Genomic DNA, 24,221 nt, shown 5'->3' with positions numbered 1-24,221 from the left:
GGAGGCGTGTTGCCAAACTCTGCCTGTGCTAATAACCTTCCCATGCCAAGAAGCCAGGGGCTGCTCAGGCTGCAATATTACTGAGGGCAATTAGCCTGTCGTTTGGTGCTTGTGCTGGATCATGGAGAGGGGTTCTTTTTGCATGGCCCCCAAATACTGCTATTGGCAACACTGGCGGGTGGGGAGGGCTGACACATGATCCCCCTCCTCAGTTTGCTCTGCTGCTCCCCGTGCCCACTAGTGGTGCCATGGTGAGCAGCAGAGCGGGGAGCCGGAGGAAGAAGTCCTCCGGCATCCCTCAGTGCACTGCGCCAAGAGCTCAGTGCATGAAACGATCCTCCCTCAGCTGGGCGCTCTTGCCTCCCGGCTCAGTTCAGGCTGTGTGCTTGGGCTGTGTGGCAGGTATACACATGATCATGGCATCGGGGTTAAGGGTGCGCTCATGCCTTTAACCCTGGCTAAAGGCCAGAGTAAAAAGTAGGGCTAGGCAGGGTGGGAGCACCGGGATCTGGAACGATCCCGGTGCTCCACCTGAGCAGTCTAAGCCAGGCTGGGCTGCCCTAGCCTAGGTTAGGCTGCTTGTGAGAATAGCATCATTATGTTGTACATGTGCACATGTATATACATCTGTACCCAATGTCTGAATGACTGTACTGTGTTCATTTAAAAAGTGAACCTGGGTCCAGGCTCCTGAAATGCATGGTAATGATAGGAAGTGTACTGCTGTATCTTTGTTCAGCTTAACATGTGAATAGCAGATCTGTGTATAGTGTACACCATACACTCGTAGGAGACTTGAACGCAACTTGTGAGTAGGGCTTGCGTCTTCCACAGATTCCTCAGTTGTTGCCAGCATTTTTAATCATTCTGCTCCTGTGCCTCAGCTGTTTGTATCTTCCTTAGACATGAAGTTGCCTCTGTCTTTAATCATCCTTCTCCTGTGTCTTTAACAACAGCCTGGCACTCAGAGGTTAAGCAGACAAAGCTTTCACCACCTCAAAGAAAAGTGAGAGGTTAAGTACAAGAATCTGTCAGGAAAAAATAGTGACAAACGCACCTTTCTTACAATATTCTTAGCCGTCCTCAGACATAAAAGGGCTATTTACATGCGCATGCAAAACCGAGCTAAGGAAGGCCAGCCCGGTTTTGCTGGCATGTGTGAACCGCCAGGAGCTACATGGCTCCTGTTGGCGACATGGTGGTGAACCCGCTTAGGGAGTCCCCCGCTTAGTCTGGGTCTTGGGCACTAGGGTGCCCAGAAACTGAGCTAACTGATCATTTGTTGGTGCCATGTGGCTCTGCGTGGCACCGACACATGAGTAGCCTCCTGACCAGTGCCTGGAGGATCCCTATAATGCACCGCCCTCTCGCATCCCAGCTCCCAATCCTCCATGCTGCCAGCAGTAGTTGGCAATCATCTCGGTGGGAGATCCATCTGACCATGAAGGGGCCCATGATCATCTGCTGGGGAGGTAAGCATTTCAAGGCTTCCTCCCCTGCAGATAGGAGCCCTTTCTCCATGATCGTGCGAAAGGGCTTACAGTATTATTGTGGTAGCTGAACAGGAGCTTCCAACTGAGGAATAAAGAGTTATTCCTGTTGACACACTTTGTTCATGCAGGTTTGAAACCTTGTAGGAAAGAATGTTGCTTCCGTTTGTCCAAATGAGCACAGCTAAAGGGTCAGTAAACAACCCTCAAGAATGGAGCAAGTCCATATGTTATGGATGAACGTGCCCAGTGAATCTATAACTCATGTTTCTTTAAAGGCTTGTACAATAGTGTTGTGACTGCAATATCTTACCCCTTGTGTTTCTTTTTGATCTTCAGGATGATCTCCAGCCTGCTGCCTCCGAAACCAACTGGGAATCAGTCACCAGCCCTGTCTTGGTAAGTAATGTGTTGTTGTTTTATCTGGAAAGGAATTACAAAAGCGGCAGAGGTTTTCAGCTGTGGTCCAGAACAAGGGAAATACTGGCTGTACCAGTAGGATACTGATATGTGGGGATATATCTTCCATAATCAGCCCCAGAGGCCTAGCCAGTACTTTCCTGACTATTCTGAAAAGCAACTGTTGTGCTGGAGGAATTTGGTCTGGCTTTTCTGGAAGCAAGCCCAGCTGGACGTTATGCTCTTGGCACAGGAGTACCAAGACTTGGGTCCCCCAATGTTGTTAGACTACAACTCCCATCATCCTCTACCATAATGGCCAAAGGTTGGAAACCCATACTCTAGCCTATATGAGCTGTCTGTCTAGGTGCAGCCTAGGCAGCTGCAGGAGGTTTTGGGGTGTGCACTATATTCCTCACCTGCCTTCTCCAAAATATTACTAAAAGGTCAGTGGTATGTTGCATGAACCTCTGACTACCTCCAGAAAGCAGTGACTGGGAAAAGGCCTGGTTTCTGCAGCGCAAAGTTGTATGCACTCAGGCACAGGGTAAATATTAAGATTGTCCAAGGAGGTTCATCTGATGCTGCCACTGGTTCATCTGGTGGCAACTCAGAGGCAAGCCTGTTGCTCAAGATAGGTCCGGAGTCTGTTTATGAGATCCTGTTTGTTTCCTTTTGCTTTCCATAGTTGCACCAGGGCTGGGGAACACACTTCTTGTTGAAATAAGTCCAAGTCCATTTATTGTGATGTAGCAACATGCCATTATATAGAATCCACCACAACATAAAAAACACTTTTACACACTGAACATTAAAAAGTATTCCAAGTTGATAAAGAAATAATAAATCATGACACTAGGGAAATACCAAAATCTCTGTGTTAGCCCACAATTATCTATAACATTTTCTGTAGTCTTGGAATGCAACAACAGTGCTTGAATGGGAAATTTTGCTGTCCTAAAGGTATCATACTCTACTCTATTTAGTAAAAACCATGTATCCTGGGGAGCATATCTCACCTTTGAAGTTAAGAATGGATGAGTACAGGTGAAACTCGGAAAATTAGAATATCGTGCAAAAGTCCATTAATTTCAGTAATGCAAATTAAAAGGTGAAACTGATATATGAGACAGACTCATTACATGCAAAGCGAGATAAGTCAAGCCTTAATTTGTTATAATTGTGATGATCATGGCGTACAGCTCATGAAAACCCCAAATCCACAATCTCAGAAAATTAGAATATTACATGGAACCAAGAAGACAAGGATTGAAGAATAGAACAATATCGGACCTCTGAAAAGTATAAGCATGCATATGTATTCAGTACTTGGTTTGGGCCCCTTTTGCAGCAATTACTGCCTCAATGTGGCATGGATGCTATCAGCCTGTGGCACTGATGAGGTATTATGGAAGACCAGGATGCTTCATTAGCGGCCTTCAGCAATTCTGCATTGTTTGGTCTCCTGTCTCTCATCCTTCTCTTGGCAATGCCCCATAGATTCTCTATGGGGTCAGGTCAGGCAAGTTTGCTGGCCAATCAAGCACAGTACACTGTATACTTTTCAGAGGTCCAGTATTGTTCTATTCTTCAATCCTTGTCTTCTTGGTTCCATGTAATATTCTAATTTTCTGAGATTGTGGATTTGGGGTTTTCATGAGCTGTACGCCATGATCATCACAATGATAACAAATTAAGGCTTGACTTATCTCGCTTTGCATGTAATGCGTATGTCTCATATATCAGTTTCACCTTTTAATTTGCATTACTGAAATTAATGGACTTTTGCACGATATTCTAATTTTCCGAGTTTCACCTGTATATGGAGGTCATTGTACATCTCACATTCAGATATAAAATGCATAAGATCTTCAGTGGACTGGAGTGTTGGAATAAGGTCTGTCCTGTCACTGAGGACTTTTAGGAAACTATTGAAGACACACTTGTTTGGCCAGGGTTATGTTGAATGTTAATTGATTTATTGTTTTAAACTGAATTCTAGAAAGGTTTTTAATGTCTGTTTTCAACTTTTGACTGTTTTATTTGATGATGGTTCATCTTGAGCCTTTCATTATAGGCGGTATATAAAAGTATTAAATAAATAAATAAAAGCAATGGTCGGTATAGGCCTGCACTATGCTATTTACCATATGTACTGTATGTATGAGGGCTGTACCACATGTTCTGTTAAGTTGTTGAATGAGCTTTAAATGTACCTTCTTGGCCTTCTCTCTCCATTTATTTATTCATACATACTTACATACGTACGTACGATTTATACCTTGCCCTTCCTTAAGTGCTCAGGGAGGCTTACATTAAATTAAAAAAAAACACATAATAAAGCAATTGAAATTTTAAAAACACATTTTTCGCACTACATAAGAGTCCTTATTAGATTCAACAAGCGAAATAAGAACAATTTGCCTGGAACAAACGTTAAATTAACTGGCCTGTAATTTCCCAGATCAACCCTGGATCCCATTTTGAAAATCGTGTAACATTGGCTACTTTCCAGTCCTCTGGTACAGAGCCTGATTGTAGGGATAAATTATATATATTTTGCAAGGAGGTCGGCAGTTTCACATTTGAGTTCTTTAAGTAGTCTTGGATGGATGCCATCTGGCCCTGGCGATTTGCTAGTTTTTAGTTTTTCCAGACACTTTAGAACATCATCTCTTGTCACTGCTATCTGACTCAGTTCTTTAGCCGCCCTCCATCCCCGAAAAGCCTGGTTCAGGAACAGGTATATGCTCAGTATACTCTGCCATGAAGACATGGCAAAGAACTCATTTAACTTCTCTGCGACCTCCATATCCTCCTTAATAATCCCTTTCACTCCCTCATTGCCTAATGGTCTAACCACTACCCTGGCAGGTTTCCTGCATCTGATGTATTTAAAGAAGTTTTTGTTATTCCCCTGGATGCTTTTAGCTAAATTTTCTCAAACTCTCTTTTTGTCTCCCATGTTGTCACCTTGCATTTCTTTTGCCAGAGTTTGTGTTCATTTTTGTTCTCTTCATTTGGGTAGGCCTTGCAATTACGGAAGGAAGTCTTCTTCTTTATAGTTTCCTTGAAATTTACCTGTTAGCCATGCTGGCATCCTCCCAGTCTTGGTGGTACCTTTATTCCTTTTGGGTATACATTCTAACTGGACTTCTAGTATTGTGGTTTTGAGTAAACTCCATGCATTCGGGAGCGAAGTGACTCTCCTGATTTTCCCTTTCAGTTTTCTTTTCACCAAACTTCTCTTTTTTGAGAAGTTTCCTCTTCTGAAATTCAAAGTGTCTGTGCTAGACCTCTTTGATGATTCTCTCCCTGCATATATGCTGAATTTGATCGCACTATGGTCACTGTTCCCTAAAGGGTCAATGACACTGTCATCATGCACAAGGTCCTGCGTGACACTCAGGATTAAGTACAAGGTCGCCTTCTCTCTGATTGGTTCTGAGACCAACTGTTCTAGGGCACAGTCATTCAGTGTATCTAGAAATTTAACCTCTTTGTCATTAGTTGACTGTGAATTTACCCAGTCAATGTGTGGGTAATTGAAGTCACTCATGATTACTGCCCTACCAATCCTTGACACCTCCCTGATTTCCTTCTGCCGCTGTCAGCGTTTTGATCTGGAGGGTGATAGCACATCCCCAGTAGCACATTTCCTTTCAGGACTTGCATTGTCACCCACAAGGTTTCTGTGGAGGACTCCGTTCTACCTAGGTTTTCTAGCTTGTTCTATTCTATCCCTTTTTTAAACATACAGTGCTACTCCACCTCCAAGACACTTCTCCCTGCCATTTCTATAGGGTTTATATCTAGGGCTAATAGTGTCCCACTGGTTCTCCCTTTTCCACCATATTTCTGCCATGCCCACTATATCTATTTCTGTGTCAGCAACCAAGCACTCCAGCTCACCCATCTTGGCTCAGAGGCTTCTGGCTTTGGCATATAAGTACCTATATGCTTAATCTCTTACCTTGTGTGTACTATCTTTCTTTTGGCTCTTTCATCTCTTTGAACAGCTAGCAAAGACTTCTGTCTGCTCTTTATGTGGTTCTACGCTGTCCCCTTCTGTTTTATTTGTATCTTTTATACCCTCGCACCTTAAGGAATGGCATTTGCTGAACTGGATACTGACCAGCGCCTGTTGGCTATTTCCCAGGTGTCCACTGTTCCTTCTAAGGCATGCGCATGTGTGTGCGCTCATAAGTTTTTGGATGTTAATTTTAGATCCTGCTCAGGTTGAATCAGGAAGGCCCCATTCTGAATGCATGTGTGCACACACTGCCTTTATACTGTGTTATACCGCCCAGAACAAAACTCATTCCACACAGAGATGAACAAAATTCAAGGGACCACTTTAGGTATCATTTTAAAAGCTGCCCCGAGACCTTTTTAAGCATCAGCAGTCTGGTTCCATCTTGGTTCAAGTGCAGCCCGTTTCTTTTGTATAGGTTTGCTTGCCTCAAAATGTATCCCAGTGCCTAACAAATCTAAACCCCCACTCCTGGCACCATCGTCTCATCCACGCATTGAGACCCCTCAGGTCTGCCTGTCTTGCTGACTCTCCACGTGGAACAGGTAGCACTTCAGAGAATGCTACCTTGGGTGTCTTGTTCTTCAATATGCTACCTATCAGCCTAAATTTGGCTTCCAGGACCTCCTGAATACATTTGCCAATTTAGTTGGTGACAACATGCACCACGATAGCTGGCTCCTCTCCTAACAGCCTATCTAGACAACCACAACCTTCGCACCAGGCAAGCAAGTCACCATGTGGTCTACACACGGGTCACAAACCCATCTCTCTATACCTCTAATGATTGAATCACCCACTACAAGGGGGACCCCACCCCCTGTAGGAGTATCCCCTGTGCGAGAGGATATTGGCTTATCATCCATGGAAGGTGTCCCTTCATCCATGGAAGGAGCATTTCCCTCTTCCTCAGACTGATGTCCTCCTTCCATGAGATCTTCATTCTCCCTGACAGCAGAGGAGCTATCAGCCCTGGAGTGGGATGTCTCTACCATGTCTGTGAATGTCTCGTTTGCATGTCTCTCTGAGCTTCTCCAGATTCGCCACCTTGGTCCCAAGGGAACAAACTGGCATGGCCCAGGGCCTCGCAGAGGCCATTTTTGCATGCGCGATGGCAGGCAAAATGGTTACCTCCCCTACTTACGGAGGCCCGAAACTACAGTAAACTGGGCTGCAGCTGTGATTACCAAGGCCAGTGGGAGTGGGGAGAGGGGAAACCTCCACGGATCCCCCTGCGGCCTTTAGGAAGCCCCCTGAAGGGGCTAGAGGTAAATTTTTAAAAATTAAATTTTTAAAAAATTCGCGAACCCCCCCCCCCCCCCGACTGAACTGAACCAGGGCAGGGGGCAAAGAGGGGGCAGACCGAACTTGTCTGGTCATGTTCAAGTGCAGTTTGCACTTGAACCGTACCAGGCCAGCCAGTTCCTTGCACACCCCTCCATGTATTTGGGAAATCCTGTATTGATCGTGTTGATATATACACAGAGACTCTGAAGCCACATAGTAATGAAAGCACATGGGCTAAGAGACAAAACAGCTTCCATGATGCCACATCCTGCATGGATGCTCATTTATCCTAATGGTAACTTATGAAAGGAACTCATTTGGAAATGTAGGTAACCATGGAAGAGTGATAAAGGTTTTCTTTTTAACCTTTGTGAGCCATTTTGTTATTTAAAAAGTGTAAGCTTATTCTTAAATCCTTTTGATGTTATCACTCTAAAGGATAAGAATATCACTAATGGGTTGGTACGCATAAGAAAGGAGCAGCCTATGATTCCTACCAAATAACAATGTGACAATGAATGGCAACTGTATGTTTAATAGCCTGGCAAGTCTTAACCTTTTCCCATTATGGCATTCTTCTTTGTCTTGAGCCTCAATACACTTGGCAAAAGCTTCTTCTTCTTCTTCTTCTTCTTCTTCTTCTTCTTCTTCTTCTTCTTCTTCTTCTTCTTCTTCTTCTTCTTCTTCTTCTTCTTTTTTGCTAAAACTAGTGATTTCCTCTCTGCAGAACAAGCTGAAGTTTGTTAAGGCTGCCACTTAATGAGTAACTTCTTCTGAAGCACCCACCAACAGGTTATTTGAGGGTTTGTGGTGTTTCTTTTGATTATTATATCTTCCAAGAGAATTAGGCTTTGCTTTCTGCATGGGAATTGAATTCCGCCTCTTTTTCTCCCCACAAATTTGAGGATTTAAGAACGACAATACTGGGCAGAACCAATCAGAGCTTCAGCATTGCCTATCCATAAAAGTTTTCAAAGTGGTTTATCTAGATAAATAAATTAATAAGATGGTTCCCTGTCCCAAGAGGGCTCACATTCTAAAATAAACACAAGCCACTGGTAGGGATATGTGAACTGGCTCAAGGTCAAGCTGGTTCACCATCAAACTGGACTGGGCCCTCAAGCCAAACTGGGCCCAGTTCAGCTCAGGGCTGGTTTGGGTGTTCTCAACTTAAAAAATATATATTATGGGACCAGCGGCTGTGTGGGGGTGTCCACAGTCTCCCTCTCCCCCTGCCGGACTCCCTCCGGTCCTGCAAGGGCCGTTTTAGTGTATTTTGGGGGCGTTCCCGCCCTTTTCCTGTTGGCAGTGGAAATTTTGGAGGCTGCTAGACATGCTCCCTGGCCATTTGCGTAGCCTGGGTCATGACAAAGTGATACAGTAAATATAAAAATAATGTAAACATATATCAATATAAAAGCAAATAATACTAACTGAGAGAGCCATTTGTCTCAAAATGAGCTGAGTCATGCCAATGGGAATATAAGGTTGAAGGCCACTTCCACAGAAAGGCCTGGAATCAAATTTATACAAGTAATACTGGCTGACATACTGCACAGCATCCTGTGGGCATTGTCAGCACTGCAGGAACTGCTGGGTGCTTGTAACAGCAGCATCCATGCATTTGTTGTGTGAATGCCAGCAACATTGTGCATCTGCAGTTGTGTTTTGGGAGTAAAAATGGCTGTACCATTTCACAGCGGCGTTTGTGCAGTTTTGACATTCGCACAACACTGCTCTTGCACAGTTGCATAACTGGTGCTTTTATAAACATGCAGCAGCTCCTACAGTATGCTGTGCAGTATGTTAGCCAGTATGTCTAAAAGCATATACATATGTACCTGGGACTCTGGCATCACAGCCATTGTTTGTAACCACACATGATACTGGCTTTGCACAAATACATTCTGTGCTCAGCTCTGGAAAAGTTTCTATGATTTTTGGGGGGTAATTTTCTACCTGTATTTTTCAAACTACACTGCACTGTATGTCACTCTTAGGGGGTATCCTCTCACTCTCCATCAGTGACTGACCCTACGCTCACTGCGGAAGCTCTGGATCAAACCATCGCTGGATTTGACACTGTGGAAGACCTGCTCAAGCACTTTAATCCAGATACTTGGCAAGAAGATCTCGAGAATCTGTACATGGACACTCCCCAGTACCGAGGCAGAAGTTACTATGAGAGGAAGTCAAAAGGTAGGACCGAACCACTTGCCGGGGTGCAGGGAGCTTCTGATTCTGGTAATATGTTATTTCTGAGGTCCAAGATGTTTAAAAGGGCCAAGGTGTTTAAAAGCAGAGAAAATCCCTGCCCAGTAAAGTACTGGAGAATAGGATGTAACAAAGTGTTTATTCTTCATTTTGTAAACTGCCCCACTAGGTTAGAGTGTGAGGAGGTCAGATAAAAATGTATGCATCTATAAACTTAATGAATTAAATGTTGAGAGCCAAAGAAAAATGTGCGGAATGTAAGGGCATCTTTATGCTGCAAACTTAGATTAATTTTATACTAGCATAGCTGGCAAAACTTCTTCCAAAGAAGCTTGGGAACTGTAGTTTGGTGAGAACTGTAGTGTGGTGGAGTACTGAAGATCCTCTGTTAGGGAGGCCAAGACCTTCTTACAGAGTTCCCTGTGTTAGTATTTAATTGTGTTATGTTATGTTATGTTATGTTATGTTATGTTATGTTATGTTATGTTATGTTATGTTATGTTATGTTATGTTATGTTATGTTACTAGTAAACGCAGCGGGGAAATGACTTGACTAGCCGGTTCGAATCCCCACTGGTATGTTTCCCCGACTATGGGAAACACCTTTAAAAGGCATCAGTGATATAGGAAGATGCTGAAAGGCAGTTTGCAAGCCCATGAACTTCTTATCTCGCTGTGATTCTAGGCATTTTATTTATTTATTATTTATTTTGTACATTTATACAAAAGATTCCCTGGGCAGACTTTACAAAAGTCATATACAAAAAAGTTCCTGGGCGGTTCACAATATAAAACCATTAAACCATTAACATAATTAACATAATTAAAACTATTTTAAAATACAGTAAAAACGCTTAAAACCAAGCTTTAAAACTATAAACTAAAAGCCTGACAGTTATGTTTTTAGGCCCTTCTTTTAAACATTAAGAGAAGGGGAAACTCTAATTTCATTAGGAAGCGCATTCCGGAGTCCTGGGGCAACTCTAGAAAAGGCCCAATTTCAAGTCGCCACCAACTGAGCCGGTGGCAACCACAACTGGACCTCCCTAGATGATCTTAAAAGGTAGTGGGGTTGATGAAGAAGAAGGCCCATGCCATTTAAGACATTATAGGTAATAACCAGCACTTTGTATTTCACCCGGAAACCTATTGGCAGCCAGTGTAGTTATTTTAAAATGGGTGTAATATGATCTCTTTGGGCAACCCCAGAGACCAACCTAGCTGCTGCATTTCGTACTAATTGCAGTTTGCGAACTGTGTACAAAGGCCGCCCAACATTGAGTGCGCTGCAGTAGTCAAGCCGAGATGTTGCCAGCATATACACCGCCTGGAGATTTCTATATCAGGTGATATAGAAATCAATCAATAAGCAACACTGTTTTAAGGTTGTTTATCTCCAGAAATGGATGTAACTAGCAAATCAACCAAAGCTGATAGAAAGAACCCATGGCTGCTGCCTCAACCTGAGAAATCAGAGGTTTGGGTCCAGAAGTACTCCCAGACTGTGTATCTGCTCTTTCCGGTGGAGTGCAACCCTGTCCAGAACAGACAGATGTAAACCACTTCCTAAGTCTCAACCTCCCACGATGAGTACCTCCATCTTGCTTGGATTCAGCCTCAGTTTGTTCTCCCTCATCCAGCCCATTACCACCTCCAGGCAGGCATTTAGGGAAGTTAGGCCATATCCTGTTGAAGCTAACATGGAGAAATAGATTTCAGTGTCATCAGCATACTAACACTCTACACCAAATATCGTGATGATCTCTCCCCAGCGGTTTCATGAAGATGTTAACAAGCATTGGAGACATTATGGAGCCTTGCGTAACTCCATACCAGAGCTCTTGTTTTGAAGCAGTCTCCAAGTGACACCATCTGGAACCTACCCGAGAAGTAGGAGTGGAACCACTGAAAAGTCGTGCCTCCCAACCCCTTCAGGTGCCCCAGAAGGATACCATGGTTGATGGCATTGAAAGCTCTGAGAGTTCCAAAAGGATCAACAGAGTCAAACTCCTCCTGTCAATTCCTAATTGGAGATCATCCAACAGGCTAACCAAGGCTGTCTCAACACCATAGCCTGCCCAAAAGCCAGTTTGAAATGGGTCCAGATAATCCGCTTCCTCCAAGACAATCTGGAGCTGAGATGTCACCACCCTCTCAATCATCTTGTCCAACCATGGGAGGTTGGAGAAAGGCCTATAATTGCCCAGTTCTGAGGGATCCAATGCAGGCCTATTCAAGAGTGGTCTAATAATTGCCTCCATGAGACAAGTAGGCATCCTGCCTTCCCTCAGAGAAGCATTAATTATCTTGACAAGGTCCTCTCCAATTATCTCACTAATAAATAGTATAAACCATGTTGGGCAAGGGTAGAGAGAACAGTATCTTGTTCACATCCTCAGGAGTCACAAATTGAAATTGATCCAAGTTAACCACACAAGAAGCTGGTCACCTCTACAATAGACTATACAATAACTGTAGAGTCTAGTTCAGCTTGAATATGAGAGATTTTTGGCTCTGTGATGTTTCATTCCCCATGTTTTCCAATGGGAGAGTGTTTCTGCATTTCCCAGGACTTTAATTAATTTTGGGAGGATTGTGTGTTGGGGGTGGGATTATAGTCTGGCTGTGTTGTGTAACCTGCAAAAATGCTATGTTTCTATCTTTTGTAGTTTGGTCTGGGAGTTTTACATCAGTCAGTGAGTGAGTTAGTGGCTTGCAAGAACCTTAACCACATATTTGTGACTCTAGGCTTTTCTTAGCTCTATGAGGTCTCATGTCCATTGTTTCCAATGGGAAGGTTTGTCTAGTTTTTCTAGGAATGCAATGATTTTTTCCAGGGTTTGGGTTTTTGTTTGGGTTGTTGTTGTTTTTTGGTGGTCCGAGTGAACTCTGGAACCTACCTGTGAAAATGGCATGTTTCTATCTTTTGTGGTTTGGTCAGTCAGTCAGTCAGTGAGACCTAAGCAGCTTTATATTATCAGTTATTAAACCAGTTTATGTTTGTGGTGTAGGTACTCAGTTTCAGCCACAACTTGGAATCTAACAGAGAAAACTCCTACAAAGATAATACAGTAATCCCTCGACCTACGAACTACTCGACTTACGTTGTTTTCGAGTTACGAGCGACAAAAAAGACCGGAAGTAGTTGCCAGTTTAGATTCAGCTTACTCGACGTACGAATTTTTAGATGTGGTTTCCTCGAATTACGAATGTTTTCAGACTTCCGTGGTGCGCTCCTCGACTTACGAAAATTTTGACCTCCGAACGTGCGTTTGGAATGGATTATTTACGTAAGTCGAGGGACCACTGTATAATCAGGAAACAGCTTTGAGATTCTCCTATCAAGTCTGTCAGTGGCTACTAGTCGGAGGGCTTTAGGCCACCTCTAGCCTCAGAGGCAGGATGCCTCTGAGTACCAGTTGCAGGGGAGTAACAGCAGGAGAGAGGGCATGCCCTCAACTCCTGCCTGTGGCTTCCACCGGCATCTGGTGGGCCACTGTGTGAAACAGGATCCTGGACTAGATGGGCCTTGGACCTGATCCAGCAGGGCTGTTCTTATGTGCTTACGTTCTTAGCAATAGCAATAGCACTTACATTTATATACTGCTCTATAGCTGGAAGCTCTCTAAGCGGTTTACAATGATTTAGCATATTGACCCCCAACATTCTGGGTAATCATTTTACCGACCTCGGAAGGATGGAAGGCTGAGTCAACCTTGAGCCCCTGGTCAGGATCGAACTTGTAACCTTCTGGTTACAGGGCGGCAGTTTTACCACTGCGCCACCAGTGATTATGATTCTTATCATAATAATTATCACATTGACTTCATTATTGCACCATGTAAACTTGGCCAACGGTTGTAGAACTCAAAGCACTAAGCAGCACTTTTACTGAACATTAATACATTTTGAGAAGGTTTAATTGAATTTCATAACTCCTTTTTGTGTTGTGCTGTTGCAGCTCATTTCCGAGAAAAAATTAAAATTAATGGTAAAAATTAACAGGACTTCAGCAAGTAGCGAGATAATGCCCTCTTAAAGCCGAAAACAACTCACTGAATGGAATGCACAGAATAAGGAAAACTGTCAGATGGCAGAACTTTTATTAAGTGTTTTATTAAGTGGCAATCATTTATCTGGTATCCACTCAGAATGTTGCATTCTGATGTTTAATTTTAATTTTAATGGGTTTTTAAGTGTGTTTTTTTTGGTCATGGAACTCTAAACTCTAAACTTGTTTTTACTTTAATGTAAAAGCAAAAGACAGATTTCAGATTGTGACACAGTAATCTTTGATACTTTCAGGTTTCTGCTTTTATATCTACATGTTTATCGCTTGGTATCTGCAGATGACTTGCGTGCGTGAATGAGGCCATTGGAGAATTAACACTGATTCATGTCACCCTACATCATGGCAAATACAATACTTTTCAGAGGAAACAGCTCAGATATTTAGCTGCCAGTCATCATCTGTAGGTGGTAGAAAAAAGTTGGGTGATGTACATATTGAACCCTTTCTCATGATCCGTGAGAAAGGGCTTGAAGGGTCAGGAGAGGAAGCCTCAAAAAGCATTTATTCCCCGCAGACAATCCTCTCTGTTGGTCTGGGCACGGAGATCATGTGCCCAGTCATGCAGCTGCTTTCTCTGGCAACACAGAGAGTTGGGGTGACAGGAGGCGTCATCCCACTCCCATAATGCACCACGCAAGTGTGCGGTGCTTTATGGGGATTCCCCCAATGATGTCCGGGAGCCCCACAGTTTCCCAGCCCCGGCTGATGATCAGAAAAATTGGGTTAGAGTGCTCACTCTCTTAACCCCACTTAAGAGGGTGGCTGACTTGGCTGGTTTGCCGTTGAGGCACCATTGGGATAGGACACAATCCCACAAGTTCTCACACATGGGTGAGAAGACTTGGCTTTGTTAGCCCAGTTTTGCCTGTGCATGAGAACAGCCTAATTGTATATGAACCAGTCCTTTAGAATTAAAACTGGAATTTTAAATTTAGATGTGCCACATGATTAATCAACTTTGATTATCAGTAGCTTGGAAATCAAATAAGACCCTTTAATGCTGAAGTTAGCAAATTTTACTTTAACACACACATATGAATCTATCTGCTCCAGTGTCCTAATGATTGTATTGTCAGTAGAACTTTAATTACTCACTCAAACTCCACACAGGTATTGGGAATATAAGATTTACTGGTATATTTAATAGGATTATGCACAGTAAAAAAAAAGGATCAAGGAGTAGGGGCCATGCTTAAGCAGTCAGTGCATAGTTAACTGGGTCTCTGAACACAACAAAATAATAATAGTACTTATTCCCCAGGATAATGAAAATATGAATCATTGCCAGTCCCATTCCACAACTGAGTTGTCCTTTGGGGTGGTAGGGCAGAAATGAAATATTTTAAAAGTACAGTTAATTCACTGGAGTAAATCAGAAATCTCTGTGACTTCTTTTTTTAATCTTTAGAAGTCAACACAAGTTGGGATTTTCTGTTATTTTGCTATCTTGAACCATTCCTGAGAATGCTTTGACCTGTGGATAGATTGTATATGTATATTCACCACATCTTTTTTCAACTCGCTTTTCAAAGATTTTTGATTTTAAAAATTTAGAAGTTCAAACTTCCACAAGCTGTGCAAAACCCAACTTCTGCTGACTCTTACATCTTGAAAATGTGATTCTGTGCACACTGATTTGAAAGTACAGTGCAACGAAATCACTTACAACTAATTCAAATGGTTTGTTCTCTCAGCAGCGAAGTTCTCAGACAGTTGTAGTAATGGAGATTGTGTATATATTCAAGGTTAGGAGTACATGAGTCTCCATCTCCTTCAGTCTGTCTGATTGACTGAAGTGTCATCCAAGTTAGCCAGCTGCCTTCTGCTTGCCATCATGAATAACTCACCAAATAAAATCCAGACACTTACTATCATTTCTCCAGAGGACAAATGGTTTTTGGCTTTCTTTTAAGCATATAAGCCATCGATATTCTAATGATCTGTTCTATCTCCCCCCACCCCCCACCACACACACACACACACCTCCTGCCACCATCTTAACTATCCTTCTGTATAATAAGAGTTGGATAATCGTCTTTATCACATTGTACTTAGAAGAACATCTGGCGTCAGCACCTGTCAGAGCAGGTGTTTCTTATAAGCTGTGAACATCTCACCAATTTTCATTATGTAGACAGGGTGGTTAAGCATTTTAATTGTAAGTGAAGAAAGTGTGAGATTCTGTATCATGCATCCAGTTTACCTGGGGTTTTTTTTAGTAGTACTCAGCTACTAAAGTAAAGTAAAGTGTGCCATCAAGTCGATTTTGACTCCTGGTGCCCACAGAGCCCTGTAGTTTTCTTTGATAGAATACAGGAGGGGTTTACCATTGCCACCTCCCATGCAGGGAGGAGGCAACTCCTCCACTCCTGCTGTAGGCTTCCAGTGGCATCACTGAAACAGGATGCTGGACTAGATGGGCCTTGGGCCCGATCCAGCAGGGCTGTTCTTATGCAGTATGAGATGATGCCTTTCAGAATCTTCTTGCCCAATGTAGTACCAGCAGGGATTCAAACTGGCAACCATTTATTTATTTATTTATTTATTTATTTGACTTGTATACCGCCCAAACTTCTGTCTCTGGGCGGTTAACAACATAAAAACAATTAAAGCAAATATAAAAGGTTAAAACAGTTTAACAATTTAAAAACAGTATAAAATTAAAACAGTATAAAATTAAAACTACAAATTTAAAAAGTTGAAAAGCTTGCGTGAAGAGGTGGGTCTTCAGATGTTTTTTTAAAAATAGTCAGGGATGGGAGGATCGCATCTCAGCAGGGAGTACATTCCACAATCTTGGGGCAGCAATTCAAAAGGCCCGTCTCCATGTGGCCACCAGATGAGCTGGCACTACCTGGAGACGGACCTCCTCAAGTGACCTCAGTGGGCGGTGGGGCACATAACGAAGAAGGCATTCTCTTAAATACCCAGGGCCTAAGCCTCTTAGGGCTTTGTAAGTTATAACCAGCACTTTGTATTCTGCCCGGAAACCAATTGGCAGCCAGTGTAGCTCCCTCAGCAAGGGAGTAATGTGGTCTCTCCAAGATGACCCGGAGACCAACCTGGCTGCGGCATTCTGAACCAACTGAAGTTTCTGGACTACGTACAAAGGCAGCCCCACATAGAGCGCATTACAGAAGTCAAGTCTGGAGGTTACCAGCAGATGTACCACTGTTTTGAGGTCATTCACCTCAAGAAACGGACGCAGCTGACGTATCAGCCAAACCTGATAGAAAGCACCCCTGGTCACTGCCTCAACCTGAGAAACCAGGGAGAGGTGTGGATCCAGAAGTACTCCCAGACTGCGGACCTGTTCCTTTTGGGGAAGTTTGACCCCATCTAGAACAGGTAGGTCAAAATCGTCTCTGGAGTTCTGACCCTGCACAATAAGTACCTCCGTCTTATCTGGATTCAGCTTCAGTTTATTCTCCCTCATCCAGCCCATTACTGCCTCCAGGCAGGCATTCAGGGAAGATATGCCATCTCCTGAAGAAGTTGACATGAAGAAATAGATCTGGGTGTCATCAGCATACTGATAACATCCAGCTCCAAATCCCCTGATGATATCTCCCAGCGGTTTCATGTAGATGTTGAAAAGCAGTGGAGAGAGTATGAAGCCTTGAGGGACACCATACTTAAACTCAGATTTTGAAGAGCAACAATCTCCAATCGACACCTTCTGGAACCTGTCTGAGAGGTAGGAGCGAAACCACTGTAAAACAGTGCCTCCCACCCCCAACCCCCTCAGCCGTTCCAGAAGGATACTATGGTCGATAGTATCGAAAGCTGCCAAGAGGTCCAAAAGGACCAACAGAGTCACACATCCTCTGTCAATTCCCAACTGGAGATCATCCATCAGGCCGACCAAGGCAGTCTCCACCCCATAGCCCGCCCGGAAGCCAGTTTGAAATGGGTCTAGATAATCAGTTTCCTCCAAGACCGCCTTCTGCCTGTTAGTCAACCATTCTCCTTGCTGTGCCACTTAAGTGACCTAAAATGCCATGCTGGGCTTACAAATTAAAAGGAAAGCACCTAATACTTGTTAGAGTCTCTACCACAATAGCAAAGCTTTCTGAGCAATTTACAATAAAACACAAAAATCAGAATAAATCAAGCAAGTCCATAAAAGCACCCTGCTGGTTCCATGTAAGAACTTTTCTGGGCTTGACTCTCTGCTCTTGGGGTTACCATATGGAAAAGAGGGCAGGTTATAGGACCATAGGAAGCTGCCATATACTGAGGCAGACCATTGGTCCATCTAACTCAATATTGTTTGCACAGACTGGCAGCATTTTCTCCAAGATTGCAGGCAGCAGTCTTTCACAGCCCTATCTTGGAGATGCCAGGGAGGGAACTTGGAACCATCTGCAGATGCTCTTCCCAGAGCAGCCCCATCCCCTAAGGGGAATATCTTACAATGCTCACATGTAGTCTCCCATTCACATGTAAACCAGGGTGGGCCCTGCTTAGTAAAGGGGACAATTCATGCTTGCTATCACAAGACCAGTTCTCCTCCCTCAGACCAGCACTCCTGTACCTTTAATAGATGCACCAAAGAGAGAATTTGAGCAGGTGCAGCTTTTCTTTCCCCTGCATGACAAGCGGCACCTGCTGAAACTCCCTCTTCTGCGCATCTCTTAAAGGAACAGGAGACCTGACCTCTTTTCCCTATGTCAGCCCTATTTGGTCTGAGCTTCTTGTCACTGGAAGAAGGTAATGAATAAATGCACCTTGCCTTACCCTGGATTACAGGGTTACCAACTCTGACTGAAACTATTCCTGGAGATCCAAACTACCTCCACCCTCACTGTGTTTCATATTTATTTATTTATCAAATTTGTATGCCGCCCCAAACTTCTGTTTCTGGGTGGAAGCAATTAAAATTAATTATTAACAGGCAATTAAAATCAACAGCCACTTAGAGATTCATGTCACATCTGAAGGATTAGCAACTCTTCCTGGACACCAACTATCAGCTAGTAACTTAGACAACATCATCTGCCTCTTGCCCTTTAAAGAATTGTCTGTCAGTCTGAGGTGAATGTCTGCCTCACCATTCACCTCAGACTCTGCAGTGCCCTGGCATTTTTTTTGATGTGTACACAGTGCATATGAGGCACTGTGTTGAATACCATGTCTGTAGTTTCCCAAGCAAACATTAAGTTGAATGTGCAAATGTGCGCTTTCCCCACACCAAAAAAAGATTTTAGCTGTAGCTTATAAGATAAAGGTAAAGTGTGCAGTCAAGTTGATTTTGACTCCTGGTGCCCACAAAGCCCTGTGGTTATCTTTATTAACAACAATTATCTACTGCAGCGAGTCTAAAAAAATTCCACCTCCAGAAAGTGCAGGCACCAGCTTCTGCTGAGAACCAGCATGTTTCACCCTTGCTTCTAATCCACGTCCAGCCATCCCACCCTGGCTCCGAGCAGCAGGTCAGCACTGCCCTGATTCCTACTCATCCCAGTTGATCCTCAAAGGAGTCAAAGTACCGCTAGCAGCCTCTCCCTACAAGCTGCTAAGCCTTTGAGGCTGGTGGTACTGCTGGCGTTAAGGAGAATTCCAACCAAGTTCCTCACATCATGATGCTTTGAGGGCTTGCTTGAATAATTGCAATGCTCACTAGCACCTTAGGGTGCTCACTAATTAGACCTTGCTGCTCCTTCTCTTGCCTCCACTGTCCCCGCCAGCTATGACCTGGATGAACCTAATTATAAGGAACAGTATAAAAACAGTATTTAAAAAGGCATTCCTATCTGGCCCCTAATACCATGTCTTGGGAGGGAGGGGGAGTAGCAAGGCTAAACAGTCCATCTAGCTCCTCCCCTAGTGAGGCGAGTCTCACAATCAGTGAGACTCGCTGAGAGAAGGTTAGCAGGGAGAGTGGGCTTGGCCTGCTCTCTCTGCAGACAATCATTCAGAAAGCCCTGGGCAGCTGAATCTGCTGCCCACATGACTGCCAGCTCTGTCACAGAGTGAGCGGGGGCTGCAGGGATCGGGGGCTGTGTGTCCCCCAGAAGTTCCAGGATGCCCCACGTGAGTGTGCAGGGCATGCTGGATAGACCCCCAAGCCTGGGAGGCTGCTTACAGCCTCCCGGTCGGGGGTCTCCTCATGTGTTGCTGTGGCGTGGAGCCACGCCGCAGCAATACACAACCCAAAAACCTGGGTTAGCAGAGCACTCGCTGCACTAACCTGGGCTAAGTGGTGGGGTAGTTAAGTGGGTGACCCGCTTTGGGGAAACCAGGCTCACCTGCGAGCCCAGTGGTTCCCATGATCTGTGGAAAGCGGGCTAAGCTCCCTTATCCCGCTTTCCACTGATCATGAGAATGCCCTCAGTGTCTCATCTTACTAAACCCCACCCTTGCCATCATGACTTTTCAAAAAGAACTGGGTGGGGCAATCTCCATACAAGACTGGATGAGAGTGACAGTGTGTTTGGGTTAACATGTCACCACACTGGATGCCTGTACAGGGCTCATAAAATCACACTGAGATATTTCATGGCCATAATTTCTAATGTCTATAATAATATCATTCTAAATGGCCATTGAAAACCATTGGTTCTAAACATGCTATGAATATAAGGACACGAGGAAGCTGCCTTATACCAAGTCAGAGCATTGGACCAGGGAGGAGAGTTGGTCTTGTGGTATCAAACATGAATTGTCCCCTTTGCTAAGCATGGTTGACCCTGGTTTGCATTTGAGTAGGAGACCACATGTGAGCACTGTAAGATATTCCCCGTAGGGGACGGAGCCACTCTGGAAGAGCACCTGCATGCTTGCATGCAGAAGGTTCCAAGTTCCCTCTCTGGCAACTCCAAGATAGGGCTGAGAGAGACTCCTGCTTGCAAGCTTGGATAAGCCATTTCCAGATGGTGTAGGCAAAACTGAACTGGAGGGACCAATGGTCTGACTTTGTATAAGGCAACTTTCTATGTTCTATGTTTCTGGCTCATTAGTGTCTGCAGTGACTGGCAGCTGCTTCTCCAAAGTTTCAGGCAGGAGTCTCTCCCAGCCCTACCTGGAGATGCCAGGGATTGAACCTGGGAACTTCTACATGCAAAACAAATGCTCTACTACTGAGCTAAGGCCCTATCCCCAAGGGAGATATCTTACAGCAGACAGCACTCACATGTAGCCACCCACAGAAATACAAACCAGGGCATATTCCACTTAGCCAAGTGAACAATTCATATTCGCTAGCATAAGACCGGTTCTCCTCCCCTGTTGAGTTTGTTGTTTATTTGCAAGAAACACAGATGTATTCACGTTCCTCCAGTGAGTAAAACAGAATTCTGCACTTCAGCATAACAGAATCAGAATGCTAATGAAAAAGGGCTCCACATTACCTTTAACCCAAAAGACAGGAATAAGTATTTTGTGATATCTGTCTTTTTTCCAACAAAAAAAGCTCTGATGTTTACGATTTTTAAAAAATATGTTTGCCAATGACATTAATTAAATACACAAACTGTATATGCATGCCATCAGCCGCTCATAGTAAATGGCATCTATAGCTAAAACTTGGCAGGAGCAAAGCATCAATATATGCTGGGATTTGATCAGGGAACCATTTCAAAATATTTATGTTAGAATGCTCCAAGATTTCAAGAGAGAATCTAAGGAATCCCAGAAACCATTTATGATAACTGTAAATAATAGTTCCCCAAATGTGACCACTGAGGCACCAATCCACTTAACTTACTTGTGTTTTCTGTTGCCTTTCTGGCAGTCACCATGCATGGCCTCATCTGTGGCCACAACAACATAGCAGCTTGAGCACCCAACCTCCCAGGTGTCACCTCTTTCTGTTCCCATCCCACAAGTCTGCCTGCATCTCCATCTTTCATCTATTTATTTCCCCTTCTTTCACTCATGGCTCTCCCTACATCCCATGCTATCCTCTTTTTCTCTCTGTACCCTGTAACACTATTTCTTTTCTCAGCACCAAGATGTCTCCCTGAGTTATCTTTGTTAACTCCACTTTTTCTTTCCTCACTCCATGAGCCTTTCTGTATCTCAGTTTCTCAACTCCATTTGTTGGTTTTTACATTTCTATCCTTCTGTTCCTCCAGGGAGCCCAAAGCTGTGTACATGGTTATGTTTATTCTCACAACAACCCCGTGAGGTAAGTTAGGCTGAGAGATAAACGCCCAGAGTCACCCAGTGAGTTTCATAGCTGAATAGGGATTCAAATGGAGGTTTTCCCAATCCTAATCCAACATTCTAATCAGTACACTATGCTGGCTTTTCTTTCCTTCAGTGTCTGGCTGGCTGGCTACAAAGGCAGGAAAACCTGGCACCAACTCCCCACTTGCCTCTAAATGAAGGCAGATGGGGAAGGAAGCAAATGTGACAACGTAGGCCTTCTCCTGTCCTCACTTTCACTTTTGATTTATTTGAACAGACTTTCAAGTTTCTCACAAAGATCAGCAAACAACGCATACAGTAGGCCCTAGTTATCCACAGACTCGTGGATTGCGATTTCACATATCCATGGTTGGGTCTTTATCCGCAGTTTCTTTATCTGCAGGTAGAAAAATGGGTTAAATTCACCTATGCACAGTCCCTAGGTGGTCAGAAATGACTTTTGGTGTCTTTTTTGGCTGCCATTTTGCTGCTCGTTAATTTTACAAAATGTCTTTCAGCAAATATTTATAAAAATTCATAAAAATTCTGAGGATTTGGGGAGTTTGAGGGGCCCTGCTGGAGAACTGGAAACTTGGAGAGCAAGGTATTGTGCTTTATTCTTGCTTCATATTGGCCATTTCAAAGCTTAAGACCTAACCCATGGATTCCCATAGATGTATGGTTTCTTCATTCGTGGTTTCCATACCCACAATTTAAGGCCAGAACAGAATGCCTGCAAATAAAGAGGGCCTCATGTACTTGGAATTTCCCAGAAGTCTGCAAACAAAGAAGAAGGGAGCTGCAGTTAACCTGTGGCCCCAATGCTGTGCAGATCTGGTCTAAATCAGAAATGATCTGTTTTATAGAAATAAATCCATCTGAGGGGGTCATCCCCATATGCGTGTTCACCACTTGATAACTGCAATGACTAGTAATTTGCATTTGTGAATGAACTCTCATAGATAGAACTCCATAAGCTGAACTTCCAAATTACTTCAAATGCAATGCTTTTCCATGGTGTCAGTTCACATATTCAGGTCAAGTGACAAAGTGTTGAATAATCAACAGATGAGAAATCAAGTTATTAGGGATGTGCAATTCGATTTGCATGCAATTCGATTTGCGCTGAATATTGGGCAATTCATGGATTTGACTGCAAATCAAATAGCCCCTTAAATGAAAGGCCTGATTCGAGGTCAAATAGTATCAGCTCCGATTGGGCATGAATTGATTTGCGTGATTTGTTTGGCCATTTTGGTGGGCCTTTCCCCCTTGCTGATTGGTTTTCTGGAACTGGCTTCTGATTGGCTTGAGATCTCCTTGTTCCTTGGTTGGCTTCTTATTAAAATCAAGTGTTGGCATGAACAATTATGCCCCAGTTGGCTGGGGGGGCGGGATACTTTCAGAGGAAATTTCAAAATGTGTTCAAAAGGACTGGGAGGCAGAGAGAGAACCCTAATGCAAGAAGAGGATGCATCAGGAGGACAGAAGGGAGGGAGGGAGGTTTGATTTTGTTTTGCTAGATCTCAAATTGACAAAGGGGGGACAAAAAAAAGAAGGGATTTCAAAATGTATTCAAAGGGACTGGGAGGCAGAGAGAGCCCTTACAACAGGAAAGGGGGAAGGAATCAAAGAGGGTTTGATTTTATTGTTTGTTTTCTTTTCTCAGTACTGAGTATAATGCTGTGCTACATATTGCTGCTATAACTCTCTGGTTGTGCTGGATCTCAGATTCACAAAGGGAGAACTTTGGTGCCTACCTTTCTTCCTTTTGTTGTGATTTGGCCTACTGGTGAGATGGTGTTGTGGTGAGAATTGGACAGTGGCAGCTCAGCTCTCTCTGTGTGTGATTTTTTTGGTGATTGCTGTGATGAGCTCCATGTCTGGCCTTGAGAGTAACTTGTGCTTCACTCACTGCTCTGGTCTGCTCTGCAATCTGCAAGGTGTACTCACACCATCAAAATGTGACTGAAGCATTGCTGTAGTTGAGCTTGTGGCCATGCTTGCTTGCTACTAAGGGTGCTGCTTTGCTGTAGCAGCTGTTTCAAGTAAGGATGTATGCGAAAGAGCAATGTGCATAATTGTGTGAGAAAGAGCAGCTTGTGCCACTGATGTTACTGCAGCGCAGACACTGTGGCTGGCAGTGGATTCTGGTTCAGTGATTCTTTTTAGGCCACCTTTGGACTGTTTGTTTGGTAAAATGTGTTCTGTGTTGGGAGGGACTGTGTCTGCTGCTTCTGTTCTGCAGTGTATTTTTTTCACGGCAGGGTTGCAAAATGTGTACACTGCAACCTTCTTATTTCACCCATAGGGAACAATAGGGAACTCGAATCACCCCATTGTTTCCATGGGTAGGTCCTAGGGACACAAAAGTGGGTTGGGTGGTACATCATGATGGGTGCTACCTGCCACCCAACTCACAAATAAATGGGCAAATGGGAGATTTTTAATTTTTTTAAAAAAATGTAGACCCCCATAGATCCCATGAGGTTATTTTTGAAAGTTTTTTTAAAATTAAAACATTGCCTGCTTGCCCATTTCTTTTGTGATTTGAGTGGTAGCACCCATCATTCCCTACCACCCAACCCACTTT

At 43.7% G+C, this 24,221-nt stretch overlaps 1 protein-coding gene across 1 annotated transcript in view; it reads left to right on the top strand.

Moving 5' to 3' along the window:
* Positions 1 to 24,221, top strand: part of PDGFD (platelet derived growth factor D) — a 303,356-nt gene that overhangs the window by 238,671 nt on the left and 40,464 nt on the right. Inside the window, exons 4-5 of the mRNA XM_053311254.1 lie at positions 1,830 to 1,889; positions 9,210 to 9,408. Of these exons, the coding sequence (XP_053167229.1) occupies positions 1,830 to 1,889; positions 9,210 to 9,408 (259 nt within the window). The remainder of the gene's footprint in view (positions 1 to 1,829; positions 1,890 to 9,209; positions 9,409 to 24,221) is intronic.

Source organism: Hemicordylus capensis, chromosome 3 (genome assembly GCF_027244095.1).
Source record: "Hemicordylus capensis ecotype Gifberg chromosome 3, rHemCap1.1.pri, whole genome shotgun sequence".
Taxonomy (NCBI): domain Eukaryota; kingdom Metazoa; phylum Chordata; class Lepidosauria; order Squamata; family Cordylidae; genus Hemicordylus; species Hemicordylus capensis.
This window is presented reverse-complemented; position numbering and strand designations above follow the sequence as displayed.